This window comes from Rhinatrema bivittatum, chromosome 3 (assembly GCF_901001135.1).
Source record: "Rhinatrema bivittatum chromosome 3, aRhiBiv1.1, whole genome shotgun sequence".
Taxonomy (NCBI): Eukaryota; Metazoa; Chordata; class Amphibia; order Gymnophiona; family Rhinatrematidae; genus Rhinatrema; species Rhinatrema bivittatum.
Window position 1 is genome coordinate 414,733,313 of NC_042617.1, and position 18,893 is coordinate 414,752,205.

At 42.1% G+C, this 18,893-nt stretch overlaps 1 protein-coding gene across 7 annotated transcripts in view; it reads right to left on the bottom strand.

Moving 5' to 3' along the window:
- The window catches only part of MLIP (muscular LMNA interacting protein), a 274,040-nt gene that overhangs the window by 94,185 nt on the left and 160,962 nt on the right, over window positions 1–18,893 (bottom strand). Inside the window, exon 2 of one of the 7 annotated variants that reach the window (XM_029595701.1) lies at window positions 2,055–2,504. The exons of the other annotated variants lie outside the window; for them this stretch is intronic. Within the exon in view, the coding sequence (XP_029451561.1) occupies window positions 2,055–2,144 (90 nt within the window). The 5' untranslated portion in view covers window positions 2,145–2,504. The remainder of the gene's footprint in view (window positions 1–2,054; window positions 2,505–18,893) is intronic. 7 annotated transcript variants of the gene reach the window in all.

Below are 18,893 nucleotides of genomic sequence, written 5' to 3' on the forward strand. Positions count from 1 at the left end.
GGCAATCTCCTCCTTCCACTCCTCAAACTAAAATAAACTACACCCAACACAGTGCACAGTGCACAGTGCACCCAGCTGGCTGTGCACTAAAGTGCACAGCCAGCTTTTATATGGACAGTCTAATGAATCCAGATTACCCTGGTGAGGGACTCATTCAAGGATGGTCTGAAGAATGCTAAAGTCTCCCCTAAGCGTATCAAAGGGCAATTTGGTCAGTGAGGGATTGGAGCAACCCTCACATAAGGAACTTCTCAGGCGCCCTGTTCCTAGTCCTATGTTTCAATATCAATAACTTCTCAATAACTTCTCAATAACTTCTCAATATCAATAACTTCTCAGGTTCCCTGTTCCTAGTCCTATGTTTCAATATCAATGCCGAGGACAAGTGAGACTGTTTTGATGCTTACGCATCATCAGCGGTCAATACAGCTACCTGATGTTTTGATGTAGATGCTTTCTGTGCCACTGGAGTTGCACCAGAATTTTGGAGATAAACATGTCTTAAAATTTCAGTCTTCAGAGGTTGATGGCATTTTTGAGCATATGCTCTGTATGTTTGTCTTGATTCGATTGTGAGCTCTACTGAGCTAGCGTTTTTTGTACAGCACTATGCACATCAAGTAGTAGTATTCTAATCCTGGGAGAATTCCACGCAAAAAAAATTAAAATTCTGCAAAATTCTGCATATTTTATATTGGTCAAAATAACACAATTTACATGACAGTCTTTATGTAATTAATTTTACATTAAAACAGAAAAAAGTTATTACTTAAAGATGCAGAATTGTAAATATTTTGAGCAGAATTCCCCTAGAAATTCACTGTAAGAGTGTCCCTTCCATTTGCTCTCCCTACTCCTCTGGGCACTTTGCCCTCTCAGACCCCCAACTTTTCCACCTACCAGTTTCTCCCCCCTCCACATTTAGGCTCAACCCCTTCCACTCTATTGCCACTCCCAGAGTTTGACCCCGTTCTCAGTACTGCCCCTCACACAGGCTCCCTCTGTCCCTCTCTCTAGTGCACATACACACACCCTCATACAGGGTCCCCCCTCTCTTGCATATACACTCACACAAGCTCCCTTTCTCTCTTACGCATACATCCTCACACAGGCTACCTATGTCTCTCTCTCACGCACCCCTTCACACAGGCTCTCTCTCACACATACACAATCCCTTAACACAGGCTAGCACCCTCACATACACATAATCTTTTTTTCATACACACCAGTTCCCAATCTCTCATACACATACACACTCTTTCACAATCTCCTCATATAGGCTCCCTCTCTCTGGCACCCAAGCAACCCCCCCCCCCCCTGCTCTCCCTCACACCCCCTGCTTACCCTCCCTGGTCTTTCTCATACACCCCTGCTTTCTCACCTTCCCTGCTCTCTCTTCTCTCTCACACCCCCTCGCCCTCCCCTCACACCCCTCCTCTGCTCTCTCACTCTCCTCTCCTCCATACCCCCTCCCCTCTCACACACACCTCTCTACTCACCTTCACTCACCAGGGCCTTCATCTACATTGCGGGTGGAGCGCATCCCGCTGGGGCCTTCATCTTTGCTGCGAACACTCACACTCCATTTGTGGCACGCCAGGGTCTTCATCTTCACAGCACATGGTGTGCCAGGTCCTTCATCTTCACCACGAACTGTGCACACTCCATTCGCGGCACACCGGGGCCTTCATCTTCGTCGCACATGGTGCGACGGGGTTTCATCTTTGCTACAAACGGCGCACTCCATTCACAGTGTGCCAGGGTCTTCATCTTCTATGCCATTTTCTGCTCAGAATTTGGCAATTCTGCGGGGTGGGGGGGAATTCTGCACAAATTCTGCACTCTGCAGTAGTGCACAATTCCCCAGGACTATATAGAAGTGATAAGCAATAGTAGAAATAGTAGTATACCAGAACAATGGACATCATTCTCTATACTGACAACGAATGCGGCATTCATGATAATTGTACAGGTAACTGCAATGGGCCAGGACTGTCTGGAGACCCAGATGAAAATAAAATTTCAGGTATGGAATTTCGAGCAGTTTGACTTACCCTTCTAGCTACGTGGGAATCCATAGGTCCCTTTACCACAGGCACTGCAGGAGATGAAATCCACACTATAGTTTTCCTTTTTCTTCCCATGTAGTTAGGAGAAAAGAAAAAGAAAAAATTCTTGATAAGGGGCGTGCCCCTTTGGCGCACAGCTTTGGCTGCGCGCCGCACCTTCCTCGAATTTCTCTAGCGTTCCGGCCCCGGCCGATGATGTCACCGGGGTCAGGCTGGTGAAACATCCCTCGGTCTTATTTGGGCTCCAATGCTGCAAACAAACAGCCCCAGACACAGTCCTTCAGCCTTTCCTCTCCTCCGAGAGATTTTCTCACCAGGCTCCTCCCGAGTTGAAATTTTCTGTCAATCCTACAGGCCAATGAGAGAGGAATGAGGAGGATTTTTCCCTTTTTGAATTAATGTTGGGCCTTTCAGTCTGAAGGATCCCAGTGATTTCTAGAAAGAGGATGGGAAAGAGAACATCATCTGGAGAAGAGGGGAGAAACCCTGAGGTTCCACCCAGAGTTCCTGTCAAGGAGAAACAGGCAAGGGGAGTTTAGACATTCTGGAGATGAGCAGCAGCCTTACCAGCCTATAGGTATTTGGAAAGGGAGATCTATAAGGGACAGGAGATCCATCCCATTCCAGTATACCTGGGCAACCCAATATTCCTCTGGACAAAATACAAAGGAACCACAGACACAGATTCTTATTTTTATACTTGATTAATTGAAGTGGTTATGGATGTAACAAAAAATGAGACGTGTTTATTGCCAGTTCATTACCATTGATCATGCTGAACAGTAAACTTTAATTTTGGAAGAACCTGCTCGAGCATTCAGCCTGTTTATTGGCACTCATCAGCCTGTAAAGAGAAAAATAGCTGAGCACACTCACAAGAGAGACTTACCATATGCCTTGTGCCCTGGAGCTCTGTCCTCCCCACCTTTTAGAGCAGTGGTTCCCAACCTTGTCCTGGGGACCCCCCAGCCAGACGGGTTTTCAGGATATCCGCAATGAATATGCATGAGAGAAAATTTGCATGACTGGAGGCAGTGCGTGCATATTTTCTCTCATGCATATTCATTGCAGATATCCTGAAAATACGACTGGCTGGGGGGTCCCCAGGACAGGGTTGGGAACCACTGTTTTAGAGAATCTAATATTGGGACTTTGCAACCACTAAGGCATGGTATTGAGTGTGACCCCTACTTTCATAGCTAATACTAGAAGGGGGCTATAGTTATAACATGATACTTGGTCTCAGAAGAGCTAGAGGAGGAGGAGAAGACCTGCTTTCTGAAGCAGACAGTGGTGCTACCTTGCTTATCAGGGTACTGGAGACTGATTCTTTCTCAAATAGTAAGTCACTGGTTTGTTTTTTATTATTAATGCTGCTGCCAAAGCCAGTACAAATTACTTTCTTACTATTGTTCTAGGCACGAGAAACAAGAGGATTGCTGTCTGTGTCAAACTGAAATAGTTACTGTCAGTTGTGATTTTGTACTGGATTGGGACTAGCTGTGTCCTGTCCTCAGCTTTCCATTTTGGCTACAGTGGGGAAAAGTAAGCAATTTGCCAGAGTTCCTGAGCTGGCAGAAAATCAGCATCAATGCTGTGTTTGTGATGATAATGGTGGTTTTGTAATGGGATTGTCTGTGGGGAATCACTTGCTGCTTTCTTTCGCACCACTGGTAGAAGGAACTGCAGACACTCCAAATCTAGTTTTACTTATTTCTGAATCCCTAGAATTTTCACCCAAATATTTTGTAAGCTCGTAATTGTCAGGATATTTACTGTTGTTATAAGTAAAGTTAATCAGAAATCTAATTGACTGCAGTCACATTTGCTGTTACTTTAATGGCCTTATCCAAAAAGGATTTGTACCCATTCTGTTCCTATGGAAACTAATATTTATTGAGTAAGGCCCTGAATCTGCTTTCTTTAGCTATAATTGATCAGAGGGGAAAAAAAAACAAAGTCTTGTAAACCGTCACTGTATAATGTATCATGTTACTCACTATGGCACACTTATGTAGTATTACGTAGAGAGGGTGGTGGCCGAGTAGCACCAAGAGACTAGGGCTTCAATCCTGCCACTTCTACAGTGCTGCATAATATGTCTAGAAGCATTATAGAAATAACATGAAGTAGCAAACATTAATTTACTATGGGCATCTTCTTGTGTGATACTATACTTACAGTGCACCATGCCACTATTATATGATCATGTTTCTCTCAATAACAGTAATAAAAAGTCTGATCACTAATCTCTCTGAACGTGGTGCAATTTCATTTTAGGATCACTGGCACAACCTGCCTGGTATATATATGGTATGTTATAATATTAGAACGTGATGATGCTGTGCTGCCATGCAGAGGGGCCCTGGTTTGACTCCTGAATCGGGTCTTCTGTACCCGATTCAGGAATCAAACCAGGGTGCTGGGGATGCTGCAGAAGCACAGTTTCTTAGGCAGGAGGTGGGGAAAGGAGAGGAAGAGAGCCATGGTCTTCCCTAGAGTGTCACCTGGTGGCAAAATTTTGAGCTCAGGCTATAGGTTTCTGAAAAGAGCTTTGGTGCATGGCTCTCAGCCTCAGGATTGTAGGGGTGTGCATTCGGATTGACCGCATTAGTAAAACGCAACTCATATTTTTTTTTTACTTAAAAAATTGATTCGACATAAACGATCGGATTTCCCACATATCGAACATAGATATGTTCGATATGTGGGAAATCGCGATTGTTGAGCCAAAATAAAAATATAAACCCCCTCACCCTCCTTAATCCCCCCCCCCCCGACTTACCACAACTCCCTGGTGATGGAGCGAGGAGTGAGGACGCCATTTCTGCAATCCTTGGCGAGAAGCATGTGACGTCGGTGGCACGTCGAGTGACGCGGCGTCACGTGATTCCCGGCTCGTTCGCGCCGGACGGCTCGTTCGGCCCAAAAAGAACTTTTGGCCAGCTTGGGGGGGCCTCCTGACCCCCCCAAGCTGGCCAAAAGTTCTTTTTGGGCCGAACGAGCCGTCCGGCGCGAACGAGCCGGGAATCACGTGACGCCGCGTCACTCGACGTGCCACCGACGTCACATGCTTCTCGCCAAGGATTGCAGAAATGACGTCCTCACTCCTCGCTCGATCACCAGGGAGTTGTGGTAAGTCTGGGGGGGGGGATTAAGGAGGGTGAGGGGGTTTAAATTTTTTTTTTGCACATATGTACATATACCCAACTCATTGGATTTTTTTTATGTCCATATTGGCCGCAAGTGGGACCCCCTTTCGGACATAAAAAATATGAACATAAAATTTTGCTCTGCACATCCCTACAGGATTGTTTCTACAATGAACAGATAGAAAGAGTGGAAAGACGGGGGTCTATTAAAATAGGGGTGAAAACTCTCCCAGGTAGTTACTACTATTTATCATTTCTAAAGCGCAACTAAACATATGCGGCCTGTACAGGTAACACAAAGGAGACAGTCCCTGCAACAGTGAGCTTAAAATCTAGTCAGGATAAACATACATGACAAACAAGAGTCTGTCTGAAGTGTATTTATTGCAGAGAAGTGTATAGTCTTTTAAAGCAGCTTCAAAAGATTGGGTTTTTCCAACTGGATTTAAATATGGCCAGAGAGGGTGCATAATACATGGCCTCAGGAAATCTATTCCAGGCATCAAGGTGGAAGGTACGGAGTCAGGAGTTTGTGGTGAGGAAGAGCACAGGAATTGCCAAATTAATAGAACTCATGAGGAAGAGTACGTAGAGAGAGTAAAGAAGGCAGGTAATTAGGAGTGGTAGAGTGAATGCTTTTAAAGGCAAATAAGAGAAGCTTGAACTGTATGCCAAAGTGGACAGGGAGCCAACCTGGTAACTTGAGAAAAGGAGTTACATGGTCTTAGCCATGTTGAAGATAGATAAGTCGTGCAGCTGAATTTTGAATAGATTGCAGTAAACAAAGACTGTTCAGTGGAAGGCCTACAAACAAAAACTCACAGTAGTCTAAGGAGGAGGTGATAAGAGAGTGGAAGAGCATTTTGGTAGCATGCTCAGAAAAGAAGGGATGGATTTTAGCAATGTTATGGAGGAAGAACCAATAGACTTTAGCAGTATTTTGCATGTGCATAAAGGAAAAAGAAGCATCAAAGATGATCCCCATGGCTAGGGACCTAGAGAATCAGGAGGATGAAAGTGCCATCCACAGAGACAGAAAAAGAGGGAAGAGGGGAGATGGGTTTGGAGGAGTGGGATTTCAAACAGGAAGTTCCACCTTGGCCATGTTAAGTGTAGGTGGCAGCAAGACATCCAGGTAGCGATGTCAGACAAGCAGGCTAAAATTTGGGACTGTGCCTGTGGTAATATTTCTGGTGTAGAGCAGAAGATCTGGGAGTCATCTGCAAAAAGTGGTTCTGAAAACCATGGGAGGAGATCAGAGAGCAGTAAAGGAAGAAATGTAGAAAGAAGAGGGCCCAAGATAAATCCTTGAGGCATATCAACTGACAGTAGAATAGCAATGGATGAAGAACAATCAGAGAATACAGTAAAAACCCAATGAAAGAGGTAAAAAGAAAACCAAGATAGAGCAGAGTCTCAAAATCCAATCAAATTCAGTATATCAAGGAGTAGATGATGATTAATGATGTCAAAAGCAGCAAATAGGTCAAGCAGGATGAGGTTCCAGTAATGACCCTTGGCCTTGATCACAGAGAGGTGACTGGAGACTTTGGCAAGAGCAGTTTCTGTGGAATGTAGAGGACAAAAGCCAGAATGCAGTTGTAAAGAAAGGCTCATGGCATCAGGATTCCACCACTAGTTCCAGTTGAGATGGAAGAAAAAGGAGAAGGGAGGAACATGACGATCGTAGGTGACCTTTAATGCTGGACATGCAGAATAGCACTACTATGGAATTTTATTCAATCATTCTCCCAATGGAAAAAAGATCAAAATTACTAGTCACTTATTTGGAATTAGGAAAATCTCTCTGGGCATTGCTTGCCTGACTATATTGAAGTATACGTAAATTACTATTAGGGCACTGGTTAACACTATCTTTTCCTACTATCAGCCACAAGTAAGGAACCCACCATTTATAAACAAAAATACAAGTTAAAATCTTAATGGCTGATATTATACGCCCATCACTACAGGCACACTCGCTTCACCTGCCTCAGTGTTATTTACAGGATATGCTGTTAGGCGTACTCACTGACTATAGCCGTCTTCTTTCCTAACGTTGTACAGAAATTGCCAGCCGCAGCCGATTATAAATTTAAAAAATATATGCTCCAATGAGTGTAACTGTTCCTCTTCTTTACTCCTGCAGATCCAATGCCAGCAAAACTTATTATTCCCAATAGAAATCAAAATTGAGAAGGTCTCCCTGGAACTGGGACTGGGTAACTTTCATGCAAGCTGGGGTATAATATATTCAATATGTGATGAGTGTGTGCATTCCACAACATCCAGATCAACTCCTCCCTCCCGCTATACACTGTCTCCTCCAGATTTGCCTTCAGGTATATTTTGTTTTCACTGACTCTTCACTGCTTCTTTTCCCTCTTTTCTGGAATATCCTTCCTGGCTTTAGCACTTTCCTTGACCAAACTCCCTCCCAGCACAGTGAGAACTGTTTTTGTCTTTTTTTTATCACTGCAAATTTGTCTCAGCATGCTCAGAAACGCAGTGAGACTTAAAATAATACTATCTGTGATAACACTTATTTCTCTTATTGCATTGGGTACCTGAACTGTAAATTATCTGGTATTTGTGAATTAAATGTCTGTGATCCTTCCCTTCCAGATAAAATTTGTATCATGAAGATCGAATCCCTCTTTGGTAAAGGGGATTTAATTTTGCAAAAACATCTCTCAATACAGTTTTTGGGGGTTTTTTTGTCAATTTACATGTATTATTTTTGCATTCCTAACTTGATATTTTATTACTTATACCTTTCTATTTATATTACACGTTGGTTGATATAATGTAGGGCCAGAGCACTGGCTTCAGTGTAAAAGTGGGTGTCTAACCACCATCTAGCTGCATCTGAGAAACGGATGAGCCATACTTCAAGCAGAAAATTCACTGGCCCTAGATTTATTTATTTATTTATTTAGTATTTTTCTATACCGACCTTCATGGTTAAATACCATATCAGATCGGTTTACATCGAACAGGGGAACTGTAACTGAAAATAAACTTTTTAAATAAGTGAATAAACAGAAGAATCAAAGTTACATTCAACAGGGATGGTAAACTTGGAGGCTTAAGCAGCTGGAAAGAAAGGCCTAAGGAGGCATAAAGTTAAGAAACATAAAACCAACACGGTAACATGGTTAGTGCTAGTTAAGTGGTTAGAAGAAACTAGCGCTTGTGGAAGATAAAGGAGGACAAAGTCCATAGGTCTTGGGAAGTGTTAATCATCTATTGTGTGTCCGAGGGCTCTGGGAAGGCTTGTCGGAACAGCCAAGTCTTGAGTTTTTTCTTGAATGTAAGTAGGCAAGGTTCCAGCCTGAGTTCTGAAGGGATGTTGTTCCACATGGCTGGGCCTGCTGTTGAGAAGGCTCGGTCTTTGGTCGAAATGAGGCGCGTGGCTTTGGTAGGAGGGGCTTGTAGAGCGCCTTTGTGGATTTCTCTAATCGGTCTGATTGACGTATGAAGTTTGAGTGGGATTTCGAGATCGAGTTGCAGGTGATTATGGGTGTATTTGTGTATTAAAGATATAACTATAATAATTCTGTGACTCCTCTTTTCTAAATCTGCTGCCAACTCACTTTTTTTTCCAGTGAGGAAGATGCAACTTTAATAAACTAGGGATTCATAATGGTAAAAATCAGCTTATGTAAACAACTTCAGAAAATATGGCTCTTTTTTTTAATTATTTATTTATGAATTATTCATATATAACACAAGAATTACTTGCAGTATAGAAATTACAGAAATAAAAAACAATATATAACAAGAAAACAATTTAGTTAACATGTAACCTTAGAATCCAATTTCTGTAATCTTTTGCAAGAAAATAAGAGAAGCATTTACCAAGAACTTAGAGCAAATACAATGAAATAGTGCTAACTAGAAAATGTAAGTTAATTCCCGTTATTTATTTATCCGCCTAGATTATCTACCCCCAATAGTGTTCTAAGATGGTCTGGATCAGTATAGTGATAGGTCTGTTCTTTCAATTTGATTACACACTTACAAGGGTACCGAAGTAAGAATTGACCACTTTTTTCAATTACTAGATGTCTCAAGGCAAGACATTTTTTTCTTCTGAGCTGTGTAACTTTTATCAGGTCAGGGTATATCCAAATCTTATGGCCATAGAAGGTTTTTAACCTATTTCGAAAAAAATACTTTAATATATTATCTTTATCTGAAATAAAGGCTAGTGTTACCAGCATATTTCCTCTTTTTTCTATGACCAACTCATCCTGGGACTTTTCCAAAAAATCTGATAAATCTAATGTTGGATCCTGATTTTGTTTTTCTTCAATTTTATTAGATTGTATTTCAGATTGAACTTGCTCTTGCTTATTCATGTTAATAGTAGAGGAAGCTTTAATATAAAAGTCTTTGACTATGGTAGGCATTAGCTGTTCTGGGATTTTTAAAATTTGTATAACATAAGATCTAAACAAATCAATAGGGCTCATTTTACTAGTAACAGGAAAATTTATAATCCATAAATTTAGTATGCGAGAATAATTCTTGATATTCTCAATTTTCCTTTGTATCTCTCCCTCATTTTTTATTTGAAGAACTTGATTTTTTTCTACCTTTGATAGTCGTTGTTCTATATCATTAACATGTTTCTGCTAAGCAATCATTACATCAGTATTACCTTTAATTACTAAATTAGATTCATTCACAGCATTTGTTAAATTTCTAATAGAAGAGTCCAGCTTAGTCAAATATGTCCATAAAGTATCCAAAGTGATATTTATAGATTTCATTATTACTTCATGACAGATCTTTTCTTTAATTTCTAATCCTTGACCACTGGTTAAAGCTTTTGATTCATTATAATCTTGATTCGATTTTTTCTCCAATATTATGGGCAGTGAAGTCCTCACTTCTGGTATCCCTTGTTCTTCCCCAACCATTCCACATATTTCTTCCAGACTCTTAGTATCACTTTGTGAGGTATCCGGCAAATTAAGGGCTATCAACCCTTCTTTGCCAGGTGGAGTTGGTATAGGTGGCACCCCTGGACTTAAAGAGATGTTCTCGGCCAACGGGGATGGATTTTGCTCTGAATCCATCCCTGTAGCGGCCCCCTCAACAGGGGTATTCAACGACGAATTCAGCCAATCTGCAACTGTCCTTTGGCCCACCTCCACTATCGGAGTACTTGAGATTGGCCTAATTTTTGCCTTTCTCTTAGTGTGAGGCATATGATATTTCTATCAATAAATGCAAAAAAAAAAAAGGGGGGACCTAGGTCTCGATGCAGAGGCAAACTTACAATTATCCAATGCTTCTCTTGTGAAGGTCGAGGAGAGATTTTTTATAAAACTTTGCCTACCTGCTGCAGTTTCAACTTTGTTCTTTATTCCATTGCAAATTCCGATATGTTTCGGTACGTATCCGGTCGGAGCCAGGAAAATATGGCTTTCTGAATTGGAAGTTTATTTACTGCAGTACATAGCAAGGTATAGTATTTCCTACAAAGCTTTGGCAATACATCTAAAACTGAACTATACCAAGTTTTAATTGTTTGGGAAGTGCTGTATTTGAACAGAATTGCCAGAAATTTGAGTTCCTGCTGTATTCCAGAAGCATAAAACTGGAATCTCTCTTTTTCCCTCTACATTGGAGCTCTCCCCAGATCATTCTATGGGATCCTTGATAAGCTAACATTGCTTATTTTAGGGCGCAAATTTCAAAACTGTACATCCATGGGTACTCTTACCCTGCAGACTTGCATTGAGTAGTTTTTTTAAACAGTAAAGTTGTTGATAAATGTCAATAAATAAATAATAATCAATTTAAGCATCAAAATGGCCAATTAAATATAATGTATATAATGTAGACTAGTGCAAAGTGATGCACATAGAGAAAAAGAATGCTATTTATTTATACACAATGCTGGATTCCAGAAAAATGACCTTGGGTTCATTGTGGACAACATATTGACATTTTCAGCTCAATGTGTAGTGGTAGCAAAAAAGCAAACAGAATATTAGGAATGGAAAAGAAAACTGGGAATATGCAATAATAATGCCTCAGTATATTGATCCCTTGTTTTGCCAAACTTTGAATATTGGTCACTGTACCTCAAAAAAGATATAGTAGAGCTAGAAAAAGTACAGAGAAGGGCAACAAAAATTATTATGGGATGGATTGCTTCTCTTATGGTTAAATGCTACACAGTTTCAAGCTCTTCAGATTTGAAAATAGACAACATAGAGGGGATATGAGATAGGTTAATAAGTTATGTGTGGTACGGAACTGGTTAATAGGGAACAATAATTTAGAATATCAGATAGTACTAGGACTAGGGGGCACTCCCTGAAAGTAATAGAAATGAGATTAAAAACAAATTTAACAAAGCACCTGTTTAGTCAACACACAATTAAGCTATGGAACTTGTTGTCAGAAAATGATGTTAAAGCTAGTAATATATCTGAGTTTAATAAAGTTTTGGACAAATTTCTGGAGGACCAAGCCCATATAAATTATAAACCAGATAGACTTTGATTTCTTCACATCTTAGATCTTAGGCAGAGCAACATGAAACAGACTTTCATACTGGGATTTGTTGGGTATTTCCAAGCCACTTGGATGGGCCACTTTTAGACACAGGATGCTGAGCTCAATGGACCATTGGTCTGACCCAGCATGGCATTTCTTATATTCATAATTACCCAGAAAAAACATATCCTCCCAACATATTGGGAGGAGGAATAGCCTAGTGGTTAGAGCAGTGGGCTATAAACCAGGAGACCAGCATTCAAGCCCCACTGTTGTTCCTTGTGACCTTGGGCAAGTCACTTTAACCTCCATTGCCTCAGGTACAAAACTTAGATTTTAAGCCCTCTGGGGATAGGGAAATACCTACAGTACCTGAATGTAAACCAATGTGATATCTCAGATCAAATGTCAGTATATAATAAATATATAACTGAGGTTTGCACCTGCTTTATCTGTGAATATTTTTTCTCCTCAAAACCATGCACCAAGCTCTGAAAATTCAAAACCAAGAGCTTGAAGACCTTATCGTCACCAGTAGCGCACCGAATAGCACCACCACAGCAGTGGTGCGAAGGCTGCCGGCTTTCACAGGCCCCCCTCCCCTTCGCCCCCCCCTGTTCCCCGTTTTCACAGGATTCATCATTCTGCGATAGAATGATGAATCCAGGCCTTAGTTAGCCGGGTAGGTGTATTCTGCTAACTTAAAGGTAGATTCTAAAAGTTGTGAATGGGTTCACATGTGTACGCATTTGCCAGTGCACTTGTGGACGTGCTGATTTTATAACATACCTGCGTTTATGAGTGCATGTATAATATTGGCTACCCATGCGCACGATTTTATATCGACGCGCGCATGTGTGCATGAACCCTGTCTCAAGCACGTAAAGGGTACGCACAGTGATGGAATGGGCCTATTTCCCAGTTCCCTCTCAGTTCGCCCCAGTAAAGAAGCGGACTCCCTAAACCCCCTACCTAACTTGCCTCCCTTTTACCCTACTAGCCTCAACCCCTAAAACCCCAGTGACTACGCTCATTTTTTTTATTTCTATACTTACACGCAGTCCGTAGCAGAAGCAAGTTACCCAGTTGTGGGATCCTGGCGCGCTTATGTCCAATATGACTTCATGGTGCTGACCAGGCCTGCCCATACCCCACCCAGGCACTGCCCACATCCCACCCCTTTTGCTCAAAACCTTTGTAATGCGCGTACTGGGAGATTCGTGCATGGCCCGTGCGCTTCCAAGTCACGCACATATATCCCGGATTGACCGCAAGAAGGGTTTTGAAAATCTACTTGTTAACTAACTAGCTGCTCAGCGGCTGAATATGGACCCCTGTATTTCTAACAAAATTCAGATAACCATCTAAACTCCAAAATAAAGGAAGGCCATTATTTAAAAAAAAAAAAAATGGAACAGAAAATGTATCCAGGTAAGTTATCCTGGATATTCAGGGTCTTAAACTTCCCACTGAATATTCCCGATTAAAATTATCCGGATACCTTTTGCCTGATAAATTTAAACCTAACCAGACGTCCTTTGAATGTGGCCTGATAACTTTAGCTTCAACTGGCTATATTAAAAAAGAATATAGCCGATTAACCGGCGCGGCAGATTAAAAACAAAAAGAACCTCACGGGTCTATTGGCCCAATCACAGTTTCTCCCCCCATCCCCCACTCAAGCTTATAATCAAAGGTTTTGCGGGACTGAGACTCCAGCACCCAACCCCAAAACCCCTCTGACAGGATTTAAAATCCCAAAATTGAAGAAATCCAGGTCTTGCCTCACTCCCCAACCTCCACCACCCACTCCCCGGTTCCCCATAATGTTATACAAATTAGCCTTCCACTGCATCCCTTCCTATACCCCCCTCCCCCTCCCCAAATCCACTCCAACTCTAACCCTCCCTCCTTCCCGGTATCTTGAAAATCTAAATCTTCAACAAGGATCATGGTACACTGCTACCACAGCCCTGGCCTGGTCCTTTCAAAGTTAACAGGATAAGTGGTTCAGCTAACTCAACTCTACCTCAGAATGCCCTCAAGATTAGCCTTTACTTATTCAGCTAAATTATGGGGCACCAATTCCAAGCCTCAAGCACCACAAAGAGGTCTGGGATTCAGAATATAAACAATGAATATGCACAAAATAGATTTCCACACCCTTCCTCCATTGTATGCAAATATATCTCAGGCTTGCTTGTGGCTCTTGAAGACAGGAGTTGGCCATCCCTGGACTAACTTTTAGCCAAATAATGACTTAGCTGGCTAAAAGAAAGCTGGATGATTACCAGGATATTCAAAACTCACCAACAACCATGTAAATTACTAAACAGATCCCCTAGCCTACTAACATTTTGCCCCCTTCCTCAGTTGAGATGTAGAAGAACATCACCCTTGACTCATATGACCCTATTCAATTCTTCCAATGTGTCTGCCATACCAAAATGTGTATCTTACCAAAGTATTTGTAATACTAGAATGTATCTTACTAAAGTATGTTAGACCAATACACCATAATGTAATGACCTAAAGGACAAAAGTTACTTTTGTAAACCATTGTGATCTTCATTTGGAACTATGGTATATAAAATAACTAACTAACTAAGGGGCGGATTTTCAGAGCCCTGCTCGCCTAAATCCGCCCAAAACTGGGCGGATTTAGGCGAGCAGGGCCCTGCGCGCCGGTGAGCCTATTTTACATAGGCCTACCGGCGCGTAAGTCCCGGGGTTCTCCGAGGGGGGCGTGTCGGGGGCATGTCGGGGGGGCGGGCCCGGTCGTCGCGGCGTTTAGGGGGCGTGTCGGCAGCGTTTTGGGGGCGGGTACGGGGCGTGGCTACGGCCCGGGGCGGTCCGGGGGCATGGCCGCACCCTCCGTACCCACCCCCAGGTCGCGTCCCGGCGCGCAAGAGGCCCGCTGGCGCGCGGGGATTTACGCCTCCCTGTGGGAGGCGTAAATCCCCTGACAAAGGTAAGGGGGGGGCTTAGACAGGGCCGGGTGGGTGGGTTAGGTAGAGGAAGGGAGGGGAAGGTGAGGGGAGGGCGTTAGAGGATTCCCTCCGAGGCCACTCTGATTTCGGAGTGGCCTCCGAGGGAATGGGGGTAGGCTGCGCGGCTTGGCGCGCGCCGGCTATACAAAATTGATAGCCTTGCGCGCGCCGATCCCAGATTTTAGCGGATACGCGCGGCTCCGCACGTATCTACTAAAATCCAGCGTACTTTTGTTGGCGCCTGGAGCGCCTGGAGCGCCAACAAAAGTACGTCTATGCGCGCTATTTGAAAATCTACCCCTAAGTAAATAAAATGTTTATGGATAACATTCATTAGCCGGCTAAATGGCTTTAAAAGTTGGCCTCTAGATTACTAGATTCCAAGTTACTACAGTTTTTTAATCTCCTTTTTATAGTTATGATGAGGCTAAGTAAGATCCTTAACATTTGCTTTTAGAAGATAAGCCTTCTATTTCATTAGAAACTAATTTACTGAAATTATACAATGCAAGTGGAAGTATGTGGCAATCATATTGTCATTATTTGTAGTATAAATACTGCAGTCATTAAATTATTACTTACTATAAATAAAAGGTCAAAATAATCCAAATCTAATACATAAATTAGATAATCTAAATAAAAGCTATATATACATCTGAAATAGCTGTTCTGTATCAGGAATGGTCAACCTGCACAATATCAAGAAGTCTCACATTTTCAAGAGATGTGGGTGGTGAGGTCCCCCTTCCCTTCATCCTACCAGTATCTTTCTATCTCCCTCTTTCCCTGCCATCCTCTCCCCTCCAATCTCTCCTAATGCTCCCACCAGTCTCTCATTCTCTTTCTCATCCCCCTACCCTGTCATATGAACATAAGAAATGCCATGTTGGGTCAGACCAAGGGTCCATCAAGCCCAGCATCCTGTTTCCACCATCGGCCAGTCTAGGTCACAAGTACTCGATAGATCCCATGTATTAGACCTATTTCTTGTTACTCACTCCCTGGGATAGCAATAGCTTTTTGTAGTCTAGCTAATAATGCTTTATGGACTTTTCTTCCTGGAAGTTGTCCAAACTTCTTTTAAATCCCACTTTGCTAATCACTTTGATCACATAATCTGGCAATAGAGTCCACAGTTTGTGCGCTGAGTAAAAAAAAAAAAATTATTTGATTTGCTTTAAATCTTCTGGTTGTTAGTTTCATAGACTATCGCCTTGTTTTAGTATTTACTTGTTTCACCCCACTCATGATTTTATTACCTTCTATCATGTCCCCCCTCAACCATCTCTTATATAAATAGAAAAGACCTAACCTGCAAAGCATCTCATCATAGGAGAGACATTCCATTCCCTTTATCATTTTTTGTCACCCTCCTCTCACCATTCTCTCACACAATTCCATCCTGTTCCCAACAATGTCTCCTGATCCTCCCACTGGTCTCGCTCTCTCCCTTGTTAATCGTCCCTTTCTGCCCACACCAGTCTCTCTCCATCCCCACCCTTTCCCAACCATTTAATTTCCCACCCTGTTCCCATCAATTTCTCTCAATCCTCAAACCTGTCTTTCTCTCTTTTCTCAGTTCCTCTATCCTGCCCCCACAAGTCTCATTCAGTCCTTCCCCCTGTAACTTAGTCTCTCTCAATCATCAAACCTCGTTCCCACTACTTTTTCTCTCTGTCCCCCTCCCCTGCCCCCTACTAGGTCTTTGTCAATTTTCCCTACCCTGTTTCCATCAGTTTCTCTCTCACTTTCTTTCAATTCTTCCACCATGTACCTAACAGTATCTCTCAATTCTCCCACCCTGTTCCCACCAGTCTCTCTCTCTTTTATTGCCACCAGTTTCTCAATTTTCCACATATTCCTATCAGTCTCTCTTTCAATCCTTCCACCCTGTACCCACCAGTCTCTTTCAGTCCTCTCACTCTGTTACTACTAGTTCCTCCCTCACTTCCCTTTCCCTTTCTCTACATTCTCTCGCAGTCATTTAAATCTTTCTCAGTACTCTTATCCTTTCCCCATCAGTCTCTCACACTCCTCTTTTCCTGTCCCTGCCAGTCTATCTTTCTCTCAATCCCACCCTATTCCCATCAGTCATTTTTCCCTCTAGTCTCTCTAAATCACTCCACTCTGTTCCTACCAATCTATCTCTCTCAGTATCCCAACCCTGTCCTCAACAGTTTCTCTCTCTCTCTCTGTTTCCCCACCCAGACCCCACCACACTTTCTGTCTCTCAATCCCATACTGTCCCCACAAATGACCGGCGTTTACGACCTTTTCTGAAGATAGAGACAATTCATACTACAATACAATCTCTGGTATTAAATAGCCTTGATTATTATTGTAATTCTCTGTATATAGACCTTCTGCAATACAGGTTACAATCCCTTCAGCTTGTTCAAAATGCTGCAGCTCGCACCCTGTCTTGCACTCCTGATGCATTAACTTATTACTTCCAGTCTCATTTCATTTCACTGGTTGCCATTGAAGTAGCAGACAAAATATAAAACTTTGAACCTAATCCACAGGATTAGGTATAATGATACCAAATGCTGAACCAGCTCCATACTCATGATTTATAGGCTTGTGCTACCCCTTTATTTGGAAGAAAAATTCCTGCTTGAGATCCCCACAGTCAAGAAGGCAAGACAGGAATTAACAAAGGACCAATCCTTCTTGTTAGCTGGACAATTCTTTGGAGCTCCATACCTGATGTTATTAGGACTATAACCCTATCAATTTAAACAAGCATATAATCTAGACCAAATGTTCTATAATAGTTAATCTCAGGCCTATTTTAGACATTGTCCATTATTACAGATACTATTTGTATTTTTGTCCTGAATTGTCCTTACTTTGTAAGTCACCTTGAAATGGCACTCTGAAAATGTTGTATATAAATTTTAATAAACTAAAACTGAAATGGTCTCTCCTGTTACCAGTGTCTTTCTCTCTCTCATCCTACTTTGTTCCCTGCATGCTCTCTCTCTCTCTCTCTCTCTCAATCCCCTCACCCTGTCTCCACTGGTCTCATTTAATCCTCCCACCCTTCAACCACCAGTGTCTCTCCATCGTCTCACCATGTCCCTACTCGTATCTAACTCAATCCCCCACCCTATTGCCAACCGTCACTGACTAGCCTCACTCTATCTCCCCCCATACTTGGTCCAAAGTTTCTCTCTCTTTTTCCCTCTCTCAATCTCCCACTATGTTCCCACCATATATCTTCATATGGTCTGAACTTAGCATAATCATATGCTGAGTTTTTTTAAATTAAATTTTATAAATGCAGGAACAGCAGCCAACCCGATCATCTGTTCCTGCCCGGGAGTGCCACAGGTGTCATCTGGCCACCTGTGAGTCCAAGTTACCTGAACCCCTGGGGCCTTCTTAACACAGCAAGCAGAGAAGGTTCGTAGGAGAGCAACCTACCCAATCTTCTGTTTCTGCCCAGGAGTGCCATAGGTGTCATTGAGCCACCTGTGAGTCTGAGTCACCTGACCCTCTGGCCTTCTTAACGTGGTGAGCAGTGGAGTGCACCACCAGCGCACCTAAGCTGCACACCTTATGCCTGACTTTTTTTCATGTGCAATATAGGAAGGAAAAGGAAAGGCAAAATCTTTTCTTCTCAGAGCTCAACTCCTATCAAATAATCTATGGATCAACATGTATTGAGGTTCAATTCATTACTGCAAAGGAACTTGAGCACAGAATTGGACAATTTAACTCTAAGACCAGAGGCAAGATCTCCTCCTGCTAATATTTGGGGCATTATTGGAAGATCTGCAAGTGTGGAATTTTTTTGAATTTGAGACCTCGGGTCTTAGCCATATTCGTCACATTTTTTCTGAAATTCCCCTGTAAATGCATAATTGAGCACCAGGGGAAAAATTTATTATCTTTGATCAGGCACATTTGGAAACTTTTATTTTAAATAGGTCCATTAAATCGTAATGATACTGCTTGTTTTTGGGAAACTACTGTCTCCTGATGTGGACTTTGTTCATTGCTTAGATGTGTATTCTAAACTGATTTCTTTTCTTTACTTTGTGTTTTTTGAATTTTCTTTGTTTTGTATCATATAAATAATTAAAACTCAATAAATAAAGAATGAAAAATAATTTTTATAAGTGCAGCAATCAATTAGCCAAAACACTTCAGTTATA